General features: G+C 39.8%; 1 protein-coding gene across 3 annotated transcripts in view; it reads right to left on the reverse strand.

The window, feature by feature from the left end:
• The window catches only part of MAP4K5 (mitogen-activated protein kinase kinase kinase kinase 5), a 118,881-nt gene extending 96,559 nt beyond the window's left edge, over positions 1-22,322 (reverse strand). The window contains exons 1-3 of one of the 3 annotated variants that reach the window (XM_078334874.1): positions 22,149-22,322; positions 21,692-21,913; positions 11,990-12,097 (exon numbers count right to left, since the gene is read on the reverse strand). In XM_078334874.1, the coding sequence (XP_078191000.1) occupies positions 11,990-12,097; positions 21,692-21,799 (216 nt within the window). In that variant the 5' untranslated portion in view covers positions 21,800-21,913; positions 22,149-22,322. The remainder of the gene's footprint in view (positions 1-11,989; positions 12,098-21,691; positions 21,914-22,148) is intronic. The other 2 variants (XM_078334875.1, XM_035260466.3) reach the window with 2 other exon arrangements.
• Positions 22,323-25,257: the final 2,935 nt, after the last annotated feature.

Here is a 25,257-nt window from a genome sequence, read left to right on the forward strand (position 1 = left end):
TAAGTTAAATTAGCAGAGGAAAGAAGAGAAAAGGGGAAAGGAATAGAAGAGTGATAAAGTAGGGAAGAGTACCTTAAAAGAGATCCTTTTAGAAATGACATAGAAAGGGTGAGAAAAAGAATAGAAGGGGGAGAGATATACAAAGGAAAAGACACAAATAGAAAGAAAAATAAAAGAATTTTTCTTTTTGTTTTGTCTTTTTTTGAGACAGGGTCTCACTCTGTCACCAGGCTGGAGGGCAGCAGCAGTATCCCAGCTCACTGCAACTTCCGCCTCCTGGGCTCAAGTGATCCTCGTACCTCAGCCTCCCAAGTAGCTGAGACTACAGACACCTGCCACTATACTCAGCTAATTGTTGTATTTTTTGTAGAGACAGGTTTCACCATGTTGCCCAGGCTGGTCTCAAACTCCTGGGTTCAAGTAATTCGCCCACCTTGGCCTCCTGAAGTGCTGGGATTACAGGCGTGAACCACCAGGCCTGGCAGAAAAATAATTTTCAACAGTAGAAGTCACAATTACTTTGTGGTAAATTCACATTTTCCTCATCAAATCTAGTGAACAGGGTAAGAAGGGCCTCAGGAAAGAAGAGCAGGCTTTCATTTCCTCCCTTTGACATTTCTCTCCAAACTATGAATACCTTTACAAAAAAAGGGAGCAATAGTCAGCCAGAAGCCTCACACCATTCCTACTCTCTCCTCTTTCTTGTCTTTGGACAAAAGAATTGCCTGTTAGCCTCAGGTCTTTTTCTAGTTCCTAAAATCTTCCTTGGGTCATAAAAAGATACATGCACACAGATTTCACCTCTCTACCTCTCAGCCAATTCAGATGCCAGTGGGACTCACGTATAAAAAATATGGCCAGAACAAGCAATGATAACTGACTTCCTGGGAATCTTGTTCAGTAGATTATAAATGTGTGTTAGAAGACAAATTCCATAATAATGATGGCAATTATTTTTGTAAGGCTTTATAGTTTGCAGGAACTTTCACATATATTACTTAATTGTATTTAATTAAACAAAGAAAGACTCAGTTTAGTAAAGCTGACTTGCCCAAGGCCATCCTGCTGGCAGGGGTAAGTCAAGAGTTAGAATCCAAGTGTATTCTGATGACAATATTTCACTGCTCCTTTTCAGAATTTGAGAATTCTCTTTTTCTTTTTAAAATGCAATAGACACTAGAGAAAAGTATTAATTGTATAATATTTAACAGATCAGTACCAGTGGTAACTTTTGTTGAAACAGATTAACAAAGTAATCTATTGAAAACAGATTAACAAATCAATATACTAATCGCCTTCCACATTAAATTTCCCTGTGATAATTTTCAGTAACAGAACGTGAACTATTACACATTTAAAGTCTTAAAGAAATAATCTTAGAGTTGAATTTGATCCAAAGAAAACAGTATTATTTTAAACCTTCTGAAAAAAGTTACCAAGGGTCAGCAGCCTTCTAACATGTTTAAAACCTATTGTAAAGAACTGGAATTCCAAAAAGAACCAATGAACTCTTCTTTTAACTCACCTATGTCATAATCTAGCAAATATGACAGCTGCTTCTGTGCCTAAATATCAGTACCCTAGTTTTCTCTTTCTCTATCTACCTAAGTAATCATTTAAACTGTTTTTTTCATTTAAAATTTTCACTGGAATCCTACAGAAAACAGAAAAACATTTTGGACATAACAGTTTAAGTTTACAAATTGGGAAGAAAGATTTAAGTATAAGGGCCATAAAGGTACAAGTAAGTTACAGAAGTACACTCACAAACTGTGATGATTGAAAAATTCGAGATTATACATTAAAGGTAAGGAATACAACATTACACTTATATGACAATGACTGATGCTAACACATTTCCAACAACAACGTATCTTCAGGCAATTCCTTGTTCCAAGCAAAAACGGGCATTTGGACAATACATTCTGCAATTCACGGCCACTCACTTTCAGCAATCAAAATAAAATGACTCCATTCTTCTCAGTTGCCAATTATTAAACAAGAGTCAACAACATGAAAAGATCGAATATGCTTCTCTGAGAGTTTGGAACAATTAATTCTGATTTTAATCAGATTAATCAGAAGTGAATAGCTTGGTTTCGGTCTGAAAACTGTCCTCAATATGGTACATTCTCCTTTCCCAGTCTCCCTCCACGTTTTGCCTGGTTAACTCAGACTTGTCCTTCAGGACTCAGTTTAGTTATCACTTCCTCCAGGAGTCTCTCCTGGTATCCTAAGGCTGGATTAAGGGTGTGGTCATCTTAGCTCTAGGCATGATCCTTTGAAAGGCTGTGCCACATGGCAGATGCTCTACAAATTTGATGAATAAACAATCATGATAATAGGAAGGTTATTGCTCTCTTAAAAAATTAAAATCTCCTACAACTAGAAAATGCTATGCGACTGACAATATACTGTTTTAAATAGTCTTACTTTTTTCACTTATGTTGAGTCATATTATGATGAATTAAAGTATTTTGAAGAAAATTATTTGTAAAAGCTTATTATGAAGATTTTGTTGTGGAAAAATTAAAATAATATAAAGCAAATCAGTAAAAGATGACAGTCCCCCTCCATCCGAATCTCATCTCCCAAAATAACTATTGTTAATGGTATAGAGTATATCCTTCCAAACTTTTCGTTAGGTTGAGTCCTAAGAACACATATGCACAGAACACAAACCCTGGTAATTTGGCAGTTTCTCACAAAGCTCAACATAGTCTTACCATATGAGAGAGCAATCCCACTCCTTGGCAAGTGTGCAGCTGAGCTAAAAAGTTATGTCCATACAAAAATCTATACATAAATGTTTAAAGCAGTCTTTATTCACAGTCTCCCAAAACTGGAAGTAATCAAGATGTCCTTCAATAGGCGAATGCATAAACATACTGGTAAATTCATATAGTGGAATGTTTATTGCAGCACTCTTCATGACAGCCAAGACACAGAATGAACATGGGTATCCAACAACGATGAATAAAGAAAATGTGATCATATATATATACAAAATAGAATACGATTTTTTTTTTTTTTTTGAGAACGGAGTTTCGCTCTTGTTACCCAGGCTGGAGTGCAATGGCGTGATCTCGGCTCACCGCAACTTCCGCCTCCTGGGTTCAAGCGATTCTTCTGCCTCAGCCTCCCAAGCAGCTGGGACTACAGGCGTGTGCCACCATGCCCAGCTAAGTTTTGTATTTTTAGTAGAGACAGGGTTTCACCATGTTGACCAGGATGGTCTCGATCTCTTGACCTCGTGATCCACCTGCTTCGGCCTCCCAAAGTGCTGGGATTATAGGCGTGAGCCACCACGCCTGGCCAAAATAGAATACTTATTTAGCCATAAAAAAGAATGAAATGCTGTCATTTGAGGAAACATGGATGGAATTGAAGGATATTATGTTAAGTGAAATTAGCCAGGAATAGAAAGTTAACCACCACATGTTCTTGCTCACACGTGGAGGCTAAAAAAAGTTAATCTCATAAAAGTAAAAAGTAGAACAGAGAATACCAGAGGCTGAGAAGGGTAGGGGGAAGGGAGGAATAGGGAGAAATTTGTTAAAGGATACAAAACTATAGCTAGATAGGAAAAATTAATTTTAGTGCTCTATACCACTACTAACAGGATAGTTATAGTTAACAATAAAATATTAAATAGTTTCAAATAGCTAGAATACTAAATGTTCCGAACACAAAGAAACAATAAATGTTTGAGATTACGGATGTGCTCATTACCCTGATCACTACAAATTATATGTGTCAAAACATCACTATGAATCACTATAATCACCCATGAATATGTACACTAAAAATTTAATTTGAAAAATGGCCAGGCATGGTGGCTCATGCCTGTAATCCCAGCACTTTAGGAGGCTGTGGCAGGCGGATCATGAGGTCAGGAGATCGAGACCATCCTGGCTAACACGGTGAAACCCTGTCTCTACTGAAAATACAAAAATTAGCCAGGCATGGTAGCACGCGCCTGTAGTCCCAGCTACTCAGGAGGATGAGGCAGGATAATCGCTTGAACCAGTGAGGCAGAGGTTGCAGTAAGCCGAGGTCAAGCTACTGCACTCCAGCGTGGGTGACAGAGCAAGACTCCATCTCAAAAAAAAAAAAAAAGAAACAAATGGAAGCCAGAAAAAGATATGGAAGAATCCTAAATGCATATTGCTAAGTGAAAGAAGCCAGTCTAAGAAGGCTTACAAACTGTTTAATTCCAACTACATGACACTGTGAAAAAGGCAAAACTACAGGGAGAGTAAAAAGCAATGGCTGTCAGGGGTTTAAGGGAAGGAAGGAAAGAGGTGAATAGGTGAAGCGCAGGGTATTGGTAGGAGAATGAAACTATTCTGTATGAAACGGTAATAATAGACACATGTCATTACATATTGTCAAAACCCACAGAACAATACAACACAAAGAGTGAATCTTCATGTAAATTATGAACTACAGTTAATAATGTATCAATATTGAGTCAATAATTGTAACAAATGTACCAATCTAATGGAAGATGTTAATAAAAGACAAAACTGCAGAAGGTGAGGGGTTGGATAAATGTAATTTTATGTACTACATGCTCTATTATTCTGTAAATCTGAAACTGCTCTAAAAAATTGTCTGTTAATTTAAAAATAAACAATTATTTTTAAAAAGAATACACATCTTCAGACACATTTATGAATCAATTTTTATGATCAGAATCAACCCATTTATATTATATTTCAATTTAATAGAGCCAAAAAGAAGAGGTAAAGACACCTTGATTTTTTTTAGAGATTCTGAGGGGCTCAGAATGAAACAGATCATTAGAGGATTTGAACAATCACAAAACAACATAAAATAAAGATGGTGTTTTACAGTTACACCATGCAGAAGCCAAGATATATTATATGTAGTTACAAAAGTAAAAAGGAAAAAATACAAACTACAACTCCCACTGATAGAAATAAATAAATGTCAGCTTCCATTTTGAAGATGTATTTCTGTTCTCTCCAAATGAAGAACCGATGGGCAAATGTTTGTACTCTGTAATTTTCCAGCTGGATTTTTAAAACAGAAAGCAGTACCAGGCTCTTTTATAATGAAAGGCAAAGAGGCTTTCAGAAAAAGAGATCTTGTAAACAGAGACCTTACAGATTCAATTTACTAAACAGATCTTTCAGAAATTTAACTATACAAATTCGCATTATAATCCTAAAGACTTTTGGAGTACCAGTTTTTGAAACCAAACATTTCTTTCTAATAAGTTAAACATGATACTCTAAATCCTTTTTTGTGTTTAACACCCAAGAATGAAAAGATCCTGCATTATGTTTACAAAAGGAACTAACTGGAGTACCACAGAAACTACACAAAAAAGATCTATTCCTGATTCTTATTTGTTTTAGTAGGGTTTTGGTATACACTAATACTCAGATTTAAGAGTATACTAAACACCTAGACATCTAATAAACCATAGTACAGTTACAGTTCTTATTTTACTCTTATTAATCAGAAGCTGAAATTATTAGGTGGAAAAGCTAGACTCATAATAAATGGGATCAATATCACCATAATATCCACAATAGAATCATTCCAGTTAAATTGATTTTCTGTTCCCATTGCCAATGCATTTCCCTTTCATCTCTTAATTCATACTTCCAAGTCAATTTACTGCTAAAGAAGTATTTCAACTCAAGTCCTCCAGTCTTCAACATCTTGTTAATAATAAAAAGTTACCTATGGATTTCCACTTATACAAAAAAAAAATTGGAAGATGTTAATTAAGCCATTTCTACTTCAGTAATGTAATGCAATTGCCAGTTTTGTAAACTATGAGCTTTTCTACATGCTGTAAAATTTTTAATGTAACTAAAAATTAAGGAGGAAAAATCTAAACATTTTACCTACAATGTTTCAACACCAAATGGGAAGATATGACTCAATACATAGTAATACATCATAGTATTCATGAAGTTGAAAGATAATTTTTTAAAAACTGGGGCTAAAAAAAAAATTGGCAAGTAAGGACAGCCATCTAAAAGCTATGGCAACCAAGACCACCACCATGAAGAAAAATGAAAAAGTTCCTATATTCCACTTCACTGTTCTTCACATTAGGTCTCTCAAGTCCTACCCCCAGATAACTTTCTTTCTGCATATTTTCAGAGTTACAAAACTTTTCCATTCAGCCAACTGCAGGCTTCAGTTTTAAATATGCCCCCTCTCTATAACATAACATCAGAAAATCCAGACATCTCAATATTTAACAAGCTATCTCTAGTGGCCAGTGACTGCTTCTCAGGGTCATAATTATGTATCCCAGACTCAGGAACATGACCTACCCTACAAAGGAAGCAATACAGCAACCATAAAGTTTGAAAAATACAAAGTAGCTGATTCATCCACAATAAAATTATGTCATCGTCTCTAAAACCTCTATACCCAATACTTTATGGAACACTGTTTTTCTTCTGTTGTTTAATTTTGTTTTTGTTTTTGTTTTTTTTTTTGAGGCGGAGTCTTGCTCTGTCGCCTAGGCTGCAGCGCAGTGGCACAATCTCGGCTCACTGCAGCCTCCCCCTCCTGGGTTCATGCAATTTTCCTGCCTCGGCCTCCCAAGTAGCTGGGACAGGTACACGCCACCACGACCAGCTAATTTTTGTATTTTTAGTAGAGACAGGGTTTCACTATTTTGACCAGGATGGTCTAGATCTCCTGACCCAGTGATCCGCCCACCTCGGCCTCCCAAAGTGCTGGGATTACAGGTGTGAGCCACCAAGCCCAGCTGGTCATCCTTATTCTTTTATAACTTTATGACCCCTGGGGCTCACAGTTTCCTCTCTACCCCTCCTCTTGCCACCACTCTTAGTGACTTCAATATCTGGAACTACTGTGACTTTTCATTCTCTGACCTAACTAACATTACACTTCCTTCCTGATCACTGCCTCCTATTCTTCGAGCTCACTTATTCTAGTTCTCCCATTCTAGCCATTCTTTCACCTCATCAATTCGGCAATGCATTCCTCCATGACCACCAATTATTTCTCTCAATTCCACACATCCTCCCTTAACTATCAGAATTAAACTTCCTCTTTCCTCTATTGTACTAGCCTGGCAAAAACCTAATCCTGATTAATCCCAATTATCCACTAATTCCACACTGGTATCAAATAGCTAAGAGTTATTAGAAAAAAAATTACAAAATCATGCTAACTGGTCTTATTTTCAAATCATAAAACAAATCTCAAACTACAGCTTCTCCTACAGGTTTTATTTTCCACTCTTCATAAGAACTATTCCACTCCTCTTGCTTCAAACTTTCAATAATCCCTCAGCCTCTTTGTTACCCTCTCTTCTCTCACCTATCCTACCGATCATGAAACTACATCTTTTCCTTATTTAACATTCACCTATGTAGCCAATCATCTATCTCCAGGGCACATCTCTCCTCACTTTGCTCCAGACTCCTACATCCATGGAAACTTAACAGGCATCTTAACATCAACATGTCTAACACAGAATACTCAATTATATCTGCTCCACAAACTTTTACATTCCCATATCTTCCCAATCTAAATCAAATTTACTACATTTACTCACTCACTGAAGCCCAAAACCCAAGTCATTCTTCATTTCTTTCCTTCACACTCTTCACATCTGATATATCAACAAATTCTGACAGCTTAAACATATAAGCCAAATCCATGCACTTCATTCTATTTCCAGTGCCATACTGTAGTTCAAGCTTGTCTCCAACAGGAACTGTAAACTATTTGTGAAACATGGAGAAATAGCAAGTCAGGAATGATCTCTCTTCTGGACTGCACAACTGGGTAGACAGTGGTCCCATTTACTGAGATGACAAACTTAGGAGGAGGCACACATTCTGTGGCGGGGAGAAGCATAGAGTTGGGGGCTCAGTTTTGGACATATTTACATTTTAATTTGCTATGGAAAAACCAATCTAGTGATATCCAATAACAAGAGCTAACCTGGACTGAAAACAGTTAGGCATCATCAACACTACTGAATGCAGGCAGGTGGATGAGATTACTTAGAATAAGTAGTCAGAAGAAAAGAGGATCAAGAACAGAATCCTAAAAAATTAGCCACACTTAAGGAACAGTGAAAACAGACAAAGTTAAAATGAAACTATTACAGAGATACTATTCTCTAGAGTCTCAGTTTGCAGGACTTTTTAAAAGCCATCCAATCCATTCTCTTTTAAAGAGCAAATCTCTCTACCTAAACTATAATGGTCATTTGGTCAACCTAATACATTCATTTTTAGGATAACTGTAGTTGTATAAAGGCTTTTCTGTGACAAGCAAATATATTCTCCTTTAATTTCTCTTCAGTGGTCCCAGTGTTGGTTTGTAAGGTAACACTGACTTAACCTAGTCTTTCTACTATATGACAAATTCAGATCTCTGAATTCATAAATGTATTCAGGACGTATTGAGTCTCTATGAAAGTCAGGAGGCCTAAGCTCTAACTCTGCTCAGATAAAATATAAAAGCTCGCTTCTACCTATAGACAAAACACTAATTTTTCAATATGCCATGCCATGTTAATTCCAGATCCTTCCCACCAGTCTAGTTACTACTTACTTTGTGCTTAAAGTTTGATGTCCAACAAAAACGATAGTAGTTGTTAACATTAGATTCATGACAATAAAGGTGACATTTCTTTTTTTAAGTTTCTACAAAATTACAACACTTTTTTTTTTGAGATGGAATTTCACTCTTGTGCCCAGGCTGGAGTGCAATGGCACGATCTCTGCTCACCACAACCTCTGCCTCACAGGTTCAAGTGATCCTCCTGCCTCAGCCTCCGGAGTAGCTGGGATTACAGACATGTGCCACCATGCCTGGCTAATTTTTTGTATTTGTAGTAGAGATGGGGTTTCTTCATGTTGGTCAGGCTGGTCTCAAACTCCCAACTTCCCAAAGTGCTGGAATTACAGGAGTGAGCCACCATGCTTGGCCTTTTTTTGGGGGGACAATGTCTCACTCTGTCACCCAAGCTAGAGTGCACTGGTGCAATCTCAGCTCACTGCAACTTCTGCTTCCTGAAAAGCTGGAATTACAGGCATGTACCACCATACCCGGCTACTTTTTGTATTTTTATTAGAGACAGGGTTTCACCATGTTGGCCAAGCTGGTCTTGAACTCCCAACCTCAAGTGATCTGCCCACCTTGGCCTCCCAAAGTGCTGGGATTATACGCATGAGCCACCGTGCCCAGCCTACTACTTTTAAGTTTTAAAAACATGTTGAGGACAGGCACAGTGGCTCACACTTATAATCCTAGCACTCTGGAAGGCCGAGGCGGGCAGATCACTTGAGGTCGGGAGTTCAAGACCAGCCTGGCCAACATGGTGAAATCCTGTCTCTACTAAAAGTACAAAAATTAGCCAGTGTGGTGGTGGGCGCCTGTAGTCGCAGCAACTTGGGAGGCTGTGGCAGGAGAATCGCTTGAACCTGGGAGATGGAGGTTGCAGTGAGCCAAGATCATGCCACTGCACTCCACCATAGGCGACAGGGAGACTCCGTCTCAAAAAATAAAGCAAAAACCAAAAAATAAATGTTGAAAATGTTCTATCCAAAACAGAATGCAATATTTTATCCTCTGACAAGAGCAAAGAAAGTGCTTCATTTTACTTTTATATCATTTTGGGAAAAAGAGAGGCTCTAATCACTACACGTATTAATCATGCATCAATTTAACATTTATTCACTGAGCACTTCTTAACTATCAGGTACCTCAGGTACAAGGATAATATTGGTAGAGTGACAGCAAGGAATTAGTAAGATGAATAAAAATATCTGTACCTGCCCTGTCTTGAGTTTCAAGATTTTAGATCCATATAAGGTTTTCTCTAGCAATTAAAACTGTCCAAAAAAACCCTAACTACATCCAAACACAGTATATCTTTATTATTTAAATAATCAGTTATAAACGACCATTTGTAAAGCATAAGATAGGGAATATATGCCATACGTGCAAGTCAAACTTTCCCTGTTAGCTCCCAAACTCTTTATTATTATTATTTTTACTTTAAGTTCCAGGATACATGTGCAGAATGTGCAGGTTTGTTACATAGGTATATGTGTGCCATGGTGTTTTGCTGCATCTATTGACCTGTCCTCTTAAGTTCCCCCCCCCACCCTCCACCACCAACAGGCCCTGGTGTGTATTGTTCCCCTCCCTGTGTCCATGTATTCTCATTGTTCGACTTCCACTTATGATTGAGAACATGCGGTGCAAAACTCCCTAATTTTTGTGGCGCAAATTACTTTCAAGCTGGCTTCCACAAAATTATACAGGTCTGGACAGGTGATTCGTATCCCATGGAAGGAGGCTATACTGCACAATTTCCCCACTACTAGGCAGACAGATTCAGAGCCCAAAGCCTTCCCTTAGAATGACTAAAAAATCTGTTTACATGACTTCTAATTTAGGTCTTCTTCCCAGTCTATTAGGATACTCATCTGTCTCTGAAAAGGGTTTTCCCAACTCTTTTCTAACACAGACTGATTTTATTAAAAGGAGAATTACTTACAGAGGATTACTTAAACTGAAATAATTATCTGGAGGTCTTAATGGCAAAAGAAAGGAAGGTAAGGGCTTGAGTTTCAGGGTAGGGAAGATGTGAACTCTCAGTCATTGTTGATGGGTGCAGATTTTTCTGGAGAATAATTGGTCAAAATTTGCTAAACCTAAGACAATTTAGGAAATTTAACTCTAGAAATTTATTTAAAGAAATAATTAAGATTATGTGAAAAAAATTTGTTCGAAGATACTGATCCCAGCATTATTTACAATAAGGAAACATTGGAGGCAACTGCTTGTATGTTTGTATATAATGAATTAAAAATTATACAACTATACAAGGAAGTAATACACAAACATTAAATATGTATATTTACTGACAGTGTTACATATTGTTAAATTTAAAAGCACATTATCAAATATATATCTATATAATATATTGCATATTATCATACTATATTCTATGCTTTATATGTATGTCCTTAATATGAATTTTTAAAAATTGGAAATGTTATCTCTTGGTAAAGAGGAGTCACAAGTAATTTTCATTTATTCCTATATAGCTTTAAAAATGAACACAGTGGCTCACACCTGTAATCCCAGCACTTTGGGAGGCCAAGAAGCACAGATAACCTGAGGTCAGGAGTTTGAGACCAGCCTAGCCAACATGGTGAAACCTCGTCTCTACAAAAATTAGCAGGGTTTGGTGGCATGGGCCTGTAGTCCCAGCTACTCAGGAGACTGAGGCAGGAGAACTGCTTAAACCTGGGAGGTAAAGGTTATACTGAGTTGAGACTGTGCCACTGCTCTCTAGTCTGGCTGACAGAGCGAGACTCCATCTCAAAAAATAAATGAATAAAAATAAAATTTTAAATTAAAAATGAACATGTATCACTTAAAATGTATTTTGAAAATAAAAAGGTAGGTAAAGAAGGCTAACTATGCTGAGGCAAGGAAGGAAGAGGCAAACATATAGGAAGGTAAGTCCTACCTGAGGATCTTTACTGCTACAGAAAGTGTAACAGGAAACAATTCCCAGAAAAAACTGGTAAAAGACCCAAACATCTCTAGTACATGTTACAATGAAGAGCCAAAAGCTGAAAATGCGGACGTTGTTAGTAATTCATTAAAAGATGACTTTAAAAATATATTAAGATATATATGATTCTTTCTGATTTTGATACAGGGAAGAGTTAATAAGGGGGTCAAGAAGGCACAGGGCACCTACACAGAGGATGCATGTATATGAGAAATAACACATTCATTCATAAGACAAAGCTTGGGCCAGGCACAGTGGCTCACACCTGTAATCCTAGTACTTTGGTACGCCGAGGCAGGCAGATCATGAGGTCAGGAGTTCAAGAACAGCCTGGCCAACGTGGTGAAATCCCATCTCTATTAAAAACACAAAAATTAGCCAGGTATGGTGGCATGTGCCTGTAGTTCCAGCTACCTGGGAGGCTGAGGCAGGAGAATTGCTTGAACCCAGGACGCGGAGGTTGCAGTGAGCCGAGATCGTGCTACTGGACTCCAACCTGGGCAACAGAGCCAGACTCCATCTCTTTAAAAAAAAAGAAAGGACAAAGCCAGAAGTTACAATCCTTCTCAGGCAGTCCTATTTACCCTAAATCAGAGAAAAGCAAACAAAACTAGCTAGTGCTACTTAAGGCAGGTTATTCTTTCTGCCTGAAATAATTCACATATTGTAATTTATAACACAGCATTACAGAGCCTAGTCTTTAGGACTCAGTTAATTAAGTAACAATAAACGTAAATCTTAAATTCCCACAAAATGAGGACAAGAGAAGGCACAGCAGGAATAGTATGCAGCAACCGAAAACAGGACCATTTCTGTTTTTAGTTATTTGTATTGTAAGGTTGGGTTGCTATTGGCAAAATTATCCTTTTTTTTTTTTGAGATGGAGTTTCACTCTTGTTGCCCAGGCTGAAGTGCAGTGGCATGATCTTGGCCCACTGCAACCTCCACCTCCTGGTTCAAGCGATTCTCCTGCCTCAGTCTCCCAAGTAGCTGGGATTACAGGCATCCGCCACCATGCCCAGCTAATTTTTGTATTTTTGATACTGATGGGGTTTCAACACATTGACCAGGCTGGTCTCGAACTCCTGACTTCAGGTGATCCACGCTCCCCTGGCCTTGCAAAGTCCTGTGATTACAGGGGTGAGCCACTGTGCCTGGCCAAAGTCACCTTCATAGTAAAGGCAAATCAAGCCTGGGCTCTGAATGGAAAACATGAGGGTCAGAGTAATAAACAAGTTATAACCAGGAAGAAGTGCATCTGAAAACTGGTGCTGAGATCTAAAGTTTTATGCATTCACATAAGTGAATAAATCCCTCATTTCTTAGCAGAGGGGTGAGGCTGCTAAGCCTCATCTGACCATAATTTGCATAGCACCTATAGTGTGGCAGGCAATGTGTTAAGGACTATGTGTAGAGTAGTGAATTTAAAGATGCAGTCCTAAAACAGCTTGGAATAATGGAAAGAGCAGAGACTGTGGAATCAGAAGATCTGGATTTAAGCCCTTACAGTGCCATCTACTAACAGTTAGATTGAGGGTAATAGTAAGTTTCTTCATGGGTAAAATAGGGATGATAACACATCTGTCCTACCAACCTCACAGGATTATCGTGAGAAACAAATCACATACTGATTATGAGAGGGTTACACAAACCTTAGTCATTCTTAGTCATTTTAATCCGATTTCATTTTCATAAAAATGTTGAAAGGTGGGGGCCAATATGACTCACTCGCCCAAACACCTCCAAGGACAGATCTGACTATCAGCTGGGCTTCCTACATCAGCTTCTCAAAATCTCAGTAAGAGATTACACTTAATAGAAATAAAATTATATTAGGACTAGATTCATCTGGTACTTCTCAGAAGTCATCAACCCTTTCAAACTTGATTAGTACTTCATGTAACTGGAAAGAACAGCCTTCTAATAACACTCTCCACATACAAACACTCAAAATAGTCCAATACCACCAAGTGAATCCATTTATCTTAGTCAAAGTTCTCAAATTAACAATGAAGCCCCCAAAATACAAGTATCGCTTGTTAATAGACTTTATGTTTCTCCTTCCGTGTTTTTGGTCTGAAACCACAATGTTAGTTCACAAGTGAAACCCTTTTAAATTTTGAAAGCAAAACTTAAAAAAAGAAATCTAAGTCAATCTGTATTCTACCCCATCTGTCTTCATAAAAAACCACTGCAAATGATGATCAAGGTGAAAATGCTAAACTTATGTAAACAAAGAACTCCATTCAGGCATTCCTGATCCCCCTTAACCATTCAACTTTTTCTTCTTTCCATACCTTTAATCTCCTTCTAACATATTACACAACTTGTTTATTATGTTTATTGTCCCTCTCCCCCGATTAAAATGTGAGTTCCAAGAGGGCAGAAATCTTTGTCCACTTTGTTCAACAGATATATCATAAGGCCCCAGAAGAGTGTCTGTACAATAGGAGGCCTTCTGTAAGTATTTGTTGAATGTTAAATACTCCTTCGCATCCTGTCCTCCCAGTTCTCAATCCCAGCTCCCCATTCATTAATGTGCCTCACTCTAATTGTGCTCATAGGAGAACAACTCAGACTGGGAATAAACAAACCAATGAGGCTCCAGATCAGAAAGGGAGGGAGGTTTTACATTTATCCCCCACTCTAGTCCCTAAAAATCCATCCTATGTTTTTTCCTTGTATCTCCTTTCTGAATTCTCAATTCTTCCCAAATTCTTTTATCTTGATTTCCTTCTCTGTACAATTCCGTGTCTAAACTCAGCAATCTTCTTGGTCACTTGGGTGACAGAACAAACTTAAAGAATGGTAACTGAATACTGTAATCACTCAGTCTCAGTGAAAGGAAAACCCTGAAACAAGAAGAAACATTAGTGTGCCTCATTTCTTTTTCCTGTCATAGCTAAGCTGCTTCAGGGAGCAGGCTACATTCCCTTTACTTCACTTACCATCCACACCTCAACTCTTCTGCTCTTAATGAACCCTTCCAACTCCTTACCGACATGACCACTATGTTGCTTAGTCCTTCAAGGCATATTTATTGAGCACATACTACACACTAGGAGCTATGCTAGCACAGTTGTTTTAACAGTGAACATAAGATCTCTGTTCTCCTGCAATTTGAGTGTACCAGGAATACAACCAAAAATGATGAGTGATAAATGATGAGTATCATGAAAAAAATAAACATAGAGCTTTGAAAACATACAGCTGCTAGTTGTGACCTATTCTAAGGGACAGAAAAGGCCCCCTTGGAGATGTAATGTTTAAAGAGAAACCCAAAGAGTAAGTGATAAGATGGAAGAGGAAGAGTGTTCTAAAGGAAAACTTGCAAAAATCTCAAAGAAAGAGAGTGTCTATAAATAACTCAAAGTTCAGTATGGATACGGTATTGGGATAAGCGGGCCTTAATAGTCATATTATTCTAAGACTTTATGGACAAGGGAAATGAGGGAGAAATGACACAAAACTTCAGATTTGTATTTTTTTGGATAACGAATTCATTGTCCTCATTGTAGTCAGAGCAGACAGGAAGAAGAATGGAGGCAGGAGATGATAGGGATGAATTCTTGTAACTTTTGGTTCCTATGAAAAGAACTTCCTCATACCACTCTGTTTCTTCTCAGATACCTTCACTGTATTATTTTCTCTGCCACCCCTCTAAGACTACAGCCTTTTCTCAGCTCTCCTACAAACTCTCCTGGGTGACCTTACCTGTTTTTCACAGGTACCACACCATAAAGTGATGATGACTTCCAAACCTGTATCCCAGTCCAGAACTCTCAGGGCCGAAGTTGCATTTCCTACCACCTACCAGACATATTCACCTATGCAATGCCTTATATTTGAAACCAAACACAAAATCCAGACTCCAAACATTTGGTATTTCCTAACTCTGTTAATAGCATCGATGCAGTCATTCAAGCCAGAAATTCTAAATGCCATCAATTACCCTTCTCCTCCTTCCTCCCAGCAATTACCAGGTATATTTTGATCATCTTCTAAATATGACTCAAATCCATCCCTTCCTTTCATCTCCTATACTAGTGTCTAAATTTAGTTTTGCATAAAAACTCTCATTTGGATTATTCAGCAACTGGTCTCTACATTTCTAGCCACTTTGTAAAATCCATACACTACACTGTAAAATACTTCCTCCTAAAAATTGTTTAGGCCAGGCCCAGTGACTTACACCTATAATTCCAGCACTTTGGGAGGCAGAGGTGAATCCATTGCTTGAGCCCCAGAGTTCAAGACCAGCCTGGGCAACATGGCGAAACCCCATCTCTACCAAAAAAAAAAAATACAAAAATTAGCTGGGTGTGACAGTGTGTGCCAGTCCCAGCTACTCAGGAGGCTGAAGCTGGAGGATCACTTGAGCCTCAGAGGTGGAGGGTGTAATGAGATGAGATTGTGCCACTACACTCCAGCCTAAGTGACAGAGTAAGACCCTGTCTCAAAAAAATAAATAAATAATTGAAAAGGTCCAAATTCTTTGAAATGATACACAGGGTCCACTAGCTGGTCCTTTCCTGCCAGAAAACAGCCTCTGTTTTCCATCTATAAAATAAATAAATAATTGAAATGATATCTCTGCCACATGTCACACTGAACCTGGAATGAATACAGATGGAAATCTCTCAAAACTCATCAGTTTTTCAAGCCTCCAGGTGTTTACACATACCATTCCCAAAGCCTGGAATATCTTTTTCTATCTTCTCTACCTAGAAATCACCAGTATTCTTTTAAAAATCCAGTTAACACCCCTTCCTGTTAATCTTCCTTGGTTCACACTCCTCTCTCTCCCTTCCCTCATCCCCAATAAAGACAGAGTTGGGCATTTCTTCCACTTCTCTTCTATGGCACATAATTTTCTACCAAATTATGACTGCTTACATGTTTGTTTTCTTTTTTTTGGAAATGAAGTTTCACTTTTGTTGCCCAGACTGGAGTGAAGTAGCATGATCTGGGCTCACTGCAACCTCCAGCCCCCGGGTTCAAGCAGATTCTTTTGCCTCAGCTTCCTAAGTAGCTGGGATTACAGGCTCTTGCCACCATGCCCAACTAATTTTTGTATTTTTAATAGAGATGGGGATTTGCCATGTTGGTCAGGCTGGTCTTGAACTCCTGACCTCAGGTGATCCACCCGCCTTGGCCTCCCAAAGTGCTAGGATTACAGGCACTTATAATTTTAAAAAATGTTTAAAAACTAGAAATAACAAATATGCAACTTAGAATGATTAACTAAATGAAGATTCATTCAGTGGATCCTTTAAAAATAGTACTTTTGGCTAGGCACAGTGGCTCATGCCTGTAATCCCAGCACTTTGCGAGGCCCAGGCAGGCGGATCACGAGGTCAGGAGATCAAGACCATCCTGGCTAACATGGTGAAACCCCATCTCTACTTAAAATACAAAATTTAGCTGGGTGTGGTGGCATGTGCCTGTAATCCCATTTGCTTGGGAGGCTGAGGAAGGAGAACAGCTTGAACCCGGGAGGTGGAGGTTGCCGTGAGCCAAGATCACAACACTCCACTCCAGCCTGGTGACAGAGGGAGACTCTGTCTCAAAAACAAAACAAACAAACAAAGAAAGGTAGTTTCACGTAATTACACTACTGCACTCTAGCCTGGGCAACAGAGCAAGACCCTGTCACCAAAAAAAAAAAAAAAAGGTAGTACTTTTGTAGAACACTTAACGACTAGGGAAAATGCTGGTCATTTCAATCAAGTAGAAAAAAGAGCTATATAATAATCCCAATCATGAATATAAATGGCATTCTGGAAATATTGGTTTAAAAACATTTAGAAAAAAAGCCTCAAATAAACTGTATTAAGTTATTAGCAGTATTTATCTAACAGTAATTTTCTACAACTAATTTGTTCAACAAATATTTATTAAGCACTTGTTTGTTATGTTACAGAGATGTAGAGACATCTGTTTCTGTCCTCCAGGAACTAAACATGTTATTCTTCTATAATCGATCAGAAAAAGCAATAAAGTTTAGAAAAAAAATTCATGATAGCCCACTCTAAATTAAACTCTATGAAAGGTAAAATAATAATAATAATAAGTAAAGATAAAAAAACCAGATTCCCAGAACTTCTGTGAAATCTAGGCTAGAAACAATTTTGATACGAATATTTGGTTAAGGACTGCCCAAATGGCTTGTACTACTGATTATGAACTCTATCATGATGCTGTAGTTGTTCTAGATCATTGTGATCAGACGGTAGTCAAGAATCTAAATCTCCAGATTTACCCTTCCTATTGGCAGATCTAAATTTTTAAAGTAATTACAAATAAAAGCTGCTCAGTTGAAATTTAATCCTTCATCCACCATCCACCACATTCCTTTTCTCTTCTGTGTTTCTTTTCCCTCTACCATTTCATACTCTTGCCCTCAATGATTCACCCCATTTATCTAGAAGAATCTTTATGTTCCTCCTCTTCTTTCAAACAGCCAATGTAAGGCTGAGCTCTCCCTCTTGGGGATTCTCAGGAAAGATGGAAGCTTCAGAGAGGATCTATGGTATTGATAAACATAAAAATAGATTATGAAGAATCTCAAAGCTATAGTCCTTTTAAGGCTCCTGCTTCAAAAGGTACCGCAGATGTGAAAAAAAAAAAAGCTGGGGTAAGTCCAGGTTTGGTGGCTCACACCTATTAATCCCAGGCCTTCGGGAGTCTGAAGCAGGAGGATCACATGAGGTCAAGAGTTTGAGACCAGCTTGGGCAACAAAAGGAGAACCTGTCTTTACATTAAAAAAAAAAAAAAAATTAGCCAGGCATGTTGCGACACACACTTGTATCCCAGCTACTCAGGAGGCTGAAGCGGGAGAATCCCTTAAAACCCAGGAGTTCAAGGCTGCAGTGAACTGATCGTGCCACTGTATTCTAGCGTAACGAGTGTGGCCCTATCTTAGAAAACAAAAAACAAAAGATCAAACAAATTTGGGGATATTATTTGAGAAAAACAGTGGCTAATTTACCTTCATTATTCTTTACTGTAGTAATTTCACTAGTTTATATCCTAGATTGAAAATACTTATAAAACTTCCTAGGATTTTCAGCTTATCAGAAACACAGTGATAAATAGTAAAATTACTCTAATTGCGCAGAGCTTAAAAAACTCAGCACTATAGACTCAGGTTACCTGTTTTTATGCATACTAAGGAGTAAATTAACAAAATTAATTTACAGTAAACTGACAAAATTCTATAGGACTTACTTAGATGACTGATAATGGATATACTATAAAATCGTTTTTCAGAACTATTTCCCCAGAGAACTCAAATAGTTGAAATTTGTAATAAAAATACACATGAAGAGTATCATTAAAAGGTATTACAGGGCCAGATGTAGTGGCCCATGCCTGTAACCCGATTGGGAGCCTGAGGCAGCCAGATCATTTGAGCTCAGGAGTTCAAGACCAGCCTGGACAACATGGCAAGAACCCCCTCTTCCCTAAAAAAATATAAAAAATTAGCCAGACATGGTGGCACACACCTGTAGTGCCAACTACTTGCGAGACTGAGCTGGAAGGATCACTTCAGCCCAGGAGGTTGAGGCTTCAATAAACCAAGATCACGCTACTGCCCACTAGCCTGGGTGACAGAACGAGACCCTGTCTCCAAACAAACAAGCAAATGGCATTACAGTAATACTTAAGAGTATTAAATGCTAACTTAGTGTTGTGATGTCAAAGCGTATGATCAGAGAACTAGGTGACAAAGTCTGATATTCATTCATTCATTTATTAGATTTTTAGGAAGTATTTACTCTGTGCCAGGCATAATCAGAGACAGAGCAGTGAATAGGTTAAAATCCCTGCCATCATAGAGTATTTTAGTGAATCAAGATAGATAATAAACAAGAAAAAAATAAGTAAAACATTATGTTAGTGGTAAATACAAAGCAAAATATAAAGTAGGAAAAAAGATGGAGAGGGTGTAAAATAAAGAAGGAAGGAAGCAAGCCATATGGTAGGGGGCAGGGGAGACATTATGAAGAGAGGAAATAGCAAGGACAAAGACCCAAAGATAGGGAGATGGTTATTATGTTTAAGAAGCAGCAAGCAAGCCAGGGTCACTAAAGCATAATGACTAAAGAGAGTGGTAGATGAGGCTGGGAAATAAGGGTGAAGGGCTAGGTCTTGCCCAGGAGCATCTGAGTAAGGCTTTCAAGCACAGGTATTACAGCAATTGGTGGCAATGGAGGGGTGAGAGGTGATTCCAAGCAATTAGAACAAAGGTAAACAAAAGACAAGGAGCTATGAATGCCTTAAGGATGTTTAGAATCAGAAGCGGCCTAGTGTGCAATGAATATACATGTAAGTGTGAGGAAGCAACACTATGAAGGTAGAGGACCACGTGTTGAGGGGTGAAGGTAGAGTGTGATGAATATTCAGTTTCTGATCCTCAGTTTGGGAACTGCAGAAAGAGGCTAGGACAGGAAGGCACCAGGGTAAAAGGCAGATATTAGCTGCCCCTTAAATATAATCTTTGTTTTCACCGGCATGAATAAAAGCCTGCTCCAGACAGTCGCTTTAGTTAACGATCTATGAAGAAAAAGGGTGGAGGTCTTAAGATCTCTGTAGGGAAAACACTCAAACTTTTATTGTAGTAGGGAGAAGAGAATATATACACCAAGTATAATTTATACTATTGTAAATTAACATGAACTAAATTGAACTGGTCTAACACACAATGAATCATAGACAAAGATGACTAAAAAACGAGATTGAGAAAGGAAACAGGAATTTCAATTTTCTAAAGAGCATTCCACAAAATGGCTAATCCCTGGATAAACAACTAAGTTAACTACCTCTCATTTTACATAAAGAAGAGGATTGTTATAATCATTGAACATTTTGAGTTAAAGAGCTGGGACCTTACTCACAATTCAACACCCCAGTACCTCTAACAGTGCCTGGTACAGAAGACTCAAACTCTTGTTTAAGGAATAAAAAGCCTCTCCATTAGTTTATCACAGGAGAATCAAACAGTGCTAGAGCTATAAAACCGCCACCTTGAAATGCTAATATTAATAGAGAGGAAATTAAACGCAAGTAAATAGAAAGAGGGGAACCACCTATGCAAAAGAACAACATAACCCCAGAGGAATTTACTGGTTAATTACCCAAATGGAACAAGACCACTTAAGGGATATGCAAAACTGTTGTTTGGCACAATGGGATACATATCATGATAAAATCCAATAAACAACGCCGCGGCAAAAAAGCAGAGGAGCTTAGCCTTAATACTTGTGGGTTGCACTAATGCTCCCTTTCTGGAACACTGAACAAAAAGCATAAGGCAATATCAATCTCTTTCCTCTGAATTCAAGAACTCAGTGGATTTGGGGAATCGGTTTGCTTCTCTACAAAGTTTTTTAAAATTCTAAATTAGGAGTAACTCACTCTCATCGTTTGTCCCAAATAATACAAAAGAGCACAATACAAAGACAGCAGCTCATATCCACTCATGGTTATGGGATGTTATAAATCCCTGAAAGAAACCGCTAAAGTAAAACAAAACCCAGCATGCTAACATATTTTTATCGTGAACCAAAAACAAACGATGAAACTTCCACCAGGAAAAGCATCTTTTTATATCGGATAATATTTGCATACATGTCACCAATATTAGTTTGCTTACAGTTAAAGGTCAGAGACAGGGTTTCATATGGCTTTTTTAGGTCAAGCTCATTCATTAAAACAAGTTTTTTTTTTAAATGCAAATATCTAAATGTCAATACTCTTTCCTGTCTACCACTTCATTTTTCCATGCTAACATTAGAGCATCCTTCGGTGTAATTCCATAAGCAGATTCAAACTCCCTTCAATACCATAAATAGGCCTTATTAAAAAGCCTTATAAACCACAAAAAAGTACAACAGTTTGCAACCGTGTGGTTAGTTCTGCTTGTTGGTAGCGATTAGAACAAGCTATGAGTCCAGGGTGCTCAGAACCGAGTAAAAGGGATTCCGGCCGCTTTCTCCCCAAGAGGCAACAATAAAAGCATCCTCCCCTCGCCCCAGTACTTCGCCGGAAAGTGGCTTCTATTCCCGGGACCCAGTCGACAGCAGGAAAAGGGCCCGGCCAGCCCCACTCACCTTGTAGACGTCCCCATAGGTGCCGCTGCCGACCCTCTGGACAAGCTCGTAGTCCTGTTGCGGGTTCCGCCTCAGGATGTCCGCGGCAGGCCGCAGCGGGGCCTCCATCTTCGCTTAGGGCCCGGCCCCCGCCGGCTCGGCCCGCGCCTCCCCGATTCCCGCTAACAAGCACGAACGGCGCCGCTTCCCAACATGGAGCCTCCGCCCGCAGCTCTGCCTGCACTAAACACGAGCAAAGGCGGGTCGGCGTCGTGGGATATGGCCCCGAGCGGCCCGCGCCCCCGCGGCCCAGCCCCTTCCCTTCGTTCCGCCAGGGGCTGTAGAAGAGAAACGGGCCTGAAAGGGCCCCTGGCGCCCCGTATCCTCGTTCGGGCTGCGGCCCTTCCCCCACCCCGGCCGCCCGCGAACTGCCTGGCCGGGCCTCCTCCCCTGCCGGGGCCCAAGGCCGGTTCCGTACCTGATGGGGGCGGCCCCGTTCTTTGTTGAGCGCTGAGTCCGGGACCTACTTCCTAGACCGCTCCCGCGTCCCCCTCCCCCGCGCCGACTGGCAGCTCCGGGTTTCCCGACGCCGCCGCCGCCGCCACTCAGCCGCTGCACCGCGCGTCCTCTCGGAGGCGGCGGAGGCGCGTACGGTTGCCGCCGCCGCCGCCGCCGCACCACGTTCCCCACCCGGGGCTGCGTCACCGGGAGACACGTTCCCGGCCAGCATGGGTCGGCGCCCAGCGGCCCGCCCGAGCGCTCTGGCCGCGGGACCAGAGTGCCGCCCTGAGGCCTGCTGAGGACACGACACCCTCCCACCGCGCCACCGCGCCCCCCTAGCCGGGCGCGTCCTTGCAGGGCCTGGGCTCTCTCCCTCCCACTCTCAGAAATAAGGGACACGCCTGGGCATTCGTGGGCCGGCGTGCCTTGGCTAAACCGTCCGCACATTAGTCAGGTAGGCCTGGAGGGTGACGGGTAGAGGAAGAAGGGCAATGGGAACGCAGCCCTCCAAGTTCAACACGGAAAAGGTACGTTAAGGGCACTGGGCCAGAAGTAACCTGGCAGCGGGGCGCCGAGGAAGGAGGTGGGGACTGCCAGGTTAACTAAGTCTCGGCACACCCTACTGCACCTTCCTGTTTTGCAAACCATTCCCGGTGGTACCAGTTTGAGGCTGCACTGCACACCTGCACAACCTGTCTTCTACTTAGTTCTTCTGAGACATTTCTGAAATCCTGAATTCCTAAAACTGCTCAATGGCCTTTGTCCCTGTTGGATACCAGCAGAGTCTCACCGCGGGTATTGCACCTTTAATGAGGTCAGGAGTTCCGCAAAAGTAAAACAAAGTCAGGGGTCAAAGACTGGTTCTGGTTCTACCACTTCCTCAGTATGTGCTCTGGGACAACACAGCATATTTGGCAACATCTCAGTATCCTTATCTGCAGCTTGAAGAGGATAAGGTTTTGCATCTGACACCCAAGAAAGTGTTTATAAAGGGTTTTACAGGCTTGTAAAGAGGGTTATCGAATATAAGAGGTTTTAAAATTCTTAACAGTGCACAGCACGTATGGAACAGGAGTTCGGGGAAGTAATTTGGCTGATATTTCACAAGCTGTTTTGCAGTTTCAGTTCCAGTCTTGCTCTCTGAAGGTACAAAGTAAGTTGCCAGTGTTAACGTTATACTGGCTAAGTTATTTCCAGAGCCTCATAGAGATTTTGAACAGAAATGCCAGATAACACTCAGCCACTGCATTTAGTGACTGAAACATAATGAAAAAGCAAGTTGGTGGTGTTGGCATGTGGCTTTGAACATTCCATTTTTAATTCTGTTCTTGAGAAATATCCTCCTTATTGTTGATAATTGTATAATGTAGAAATTAAATTCGCACCTTAACAGGACAGGGGATATATGTATTTTCTTGTGCTCCACACACAAAGGGCACTTATTTGGGGAAGATAAGTAAGCCCAGACTTACATGCTCCATGGACAAAGCCTATGTGTTTGCTGCATTGAAAAAATTGTTGAAGAACAGTTCCTTCTTTCAAAGATTCTTGGCACTTGTTTCGGTGGGCACATACTTTTGGCTTCGATGACTCAAAATCTCTTCAAATGTTCTATTGGTATCTTAGTACTTGTTTACTGTCATAGATTCATTTGGGATTTTTTTCCTCTTGCCCTATAAGTATTTATCCTTTATCTAGTCTGAAATATATTTATTCTTACATATTTATACTTGGATTACTCAAGAGAATTTCAGGCAACCTACAGAAAACACTATGAAACAAGATAAAAATAAGTGGGCAAACCAGTATGAAGTTGAAGAGAAGGAAAATACAAAACCAGAACAACGCAACAAATTGGCCAAGCAGAGAATTTTTTTCTTAATTTTTTTCTTTTTCTTTTCTTTTCTTTTTTTTTTTTTTTGAGATGGAGTTTTGCTCTTGTTGCCCAGGCTGGAGTGCAATGGCCCGATCTCCGATCTTGGCTCACCATAACCTCTGCCTCACATGTTCAAGTGATTCTCCTGCGTCAGCCTCCTGAGTAGCTGAGATTAGAGGCATGTGCCACTATGCCTGACTAATTTTGTATTTTTAGTAGAGACAGGGTTTCTCCATGTTGGTCAGACTGGTCTCGAACTCCTGACCTCAGGTGATCTGCCCCCACCTTGGCCTCCCAAAGTGCTAGGATTACAGGTGTGAGCCATGCTCCTGGCCCAAGCAGAGGATTTTACAGTGTTTTGAATAAACAGTGAAGAGTAACTGATCAAGAAAGAGGCACATATTTTCCTCATGCGAATACTTCAAAAAATTTTATTTAATGAGCCATCTTCATAAAGTAGAAACGGAATGCCCAGTTTGAGACAAGGATAAATATCCTGACAAACCTTTAAGCATGTTATTCTTGAAATACAGCATTTAAAATGAAGTAGGCAATAAAATGTTTGAGGTCATAGGTTTCAACAAGACCCTGGAGTACAGATATTTTATGTTGCAAGTAATGGCAGATCCATATGCTTTGAACATCAACCTAGAGGCAGATAGCATGGAAAAAGTTGAGATTTTATATGGTGGTTCAAAAATGTGTCTGCTATACTCATTATTTTACTTGTACCACAATTGATGCAAAGAGGAAAACGTTTGTTTTATACTAACTCCAAAATAATCTTAAGGATTTTAAAAATACTGGTTGAGTCAGCTGGACGTAGTGGCTCATGCCTGTAATCCCAGCACTTTGGGAGGCTGAGGCGGGTGGATCACGAGATCAGGAGTTCGAGACCAACCTGGCCAATATGGTGAAACCCTGTCTCTACTAAAAATACAAAATTTAGCTAGGCTTGGTGGCGCATGCCTGTAATCCCAGCTACTCGGGAGGCTGAGGCGGGAGAATTGCTTGACCCAAGGAGGTGGAGTGTGCAGTGAGATTGCACCGTTGCACTCCACCTTGGGCAACAGAGTGTGACTCTGTCTCAAAAAAAAAATACTGGTTGAGTTAAGTTTAACAAGATCAGTGAAGTAGGTTGCTTTGTAAAAAAAATTCAAATTCAATTTACTTAAAGTAAATATATCCTGAATGAATTTAATTTTACATC

Source organism: Callithrix jacchus, chromosome 8 (assembly GCF_049354715.1).
Source record: "Callithrix jacchus isolate 240 chromosome 8, calJac240_pri, whole genome shotgun sequence".
NCBI classification, from domain to species: domain Eukaryota; kingdom Metazoa; phylum Chordata; class Mammalia; order Primates; family Cebidae; genus Callithrix; species Callithrix jacchus.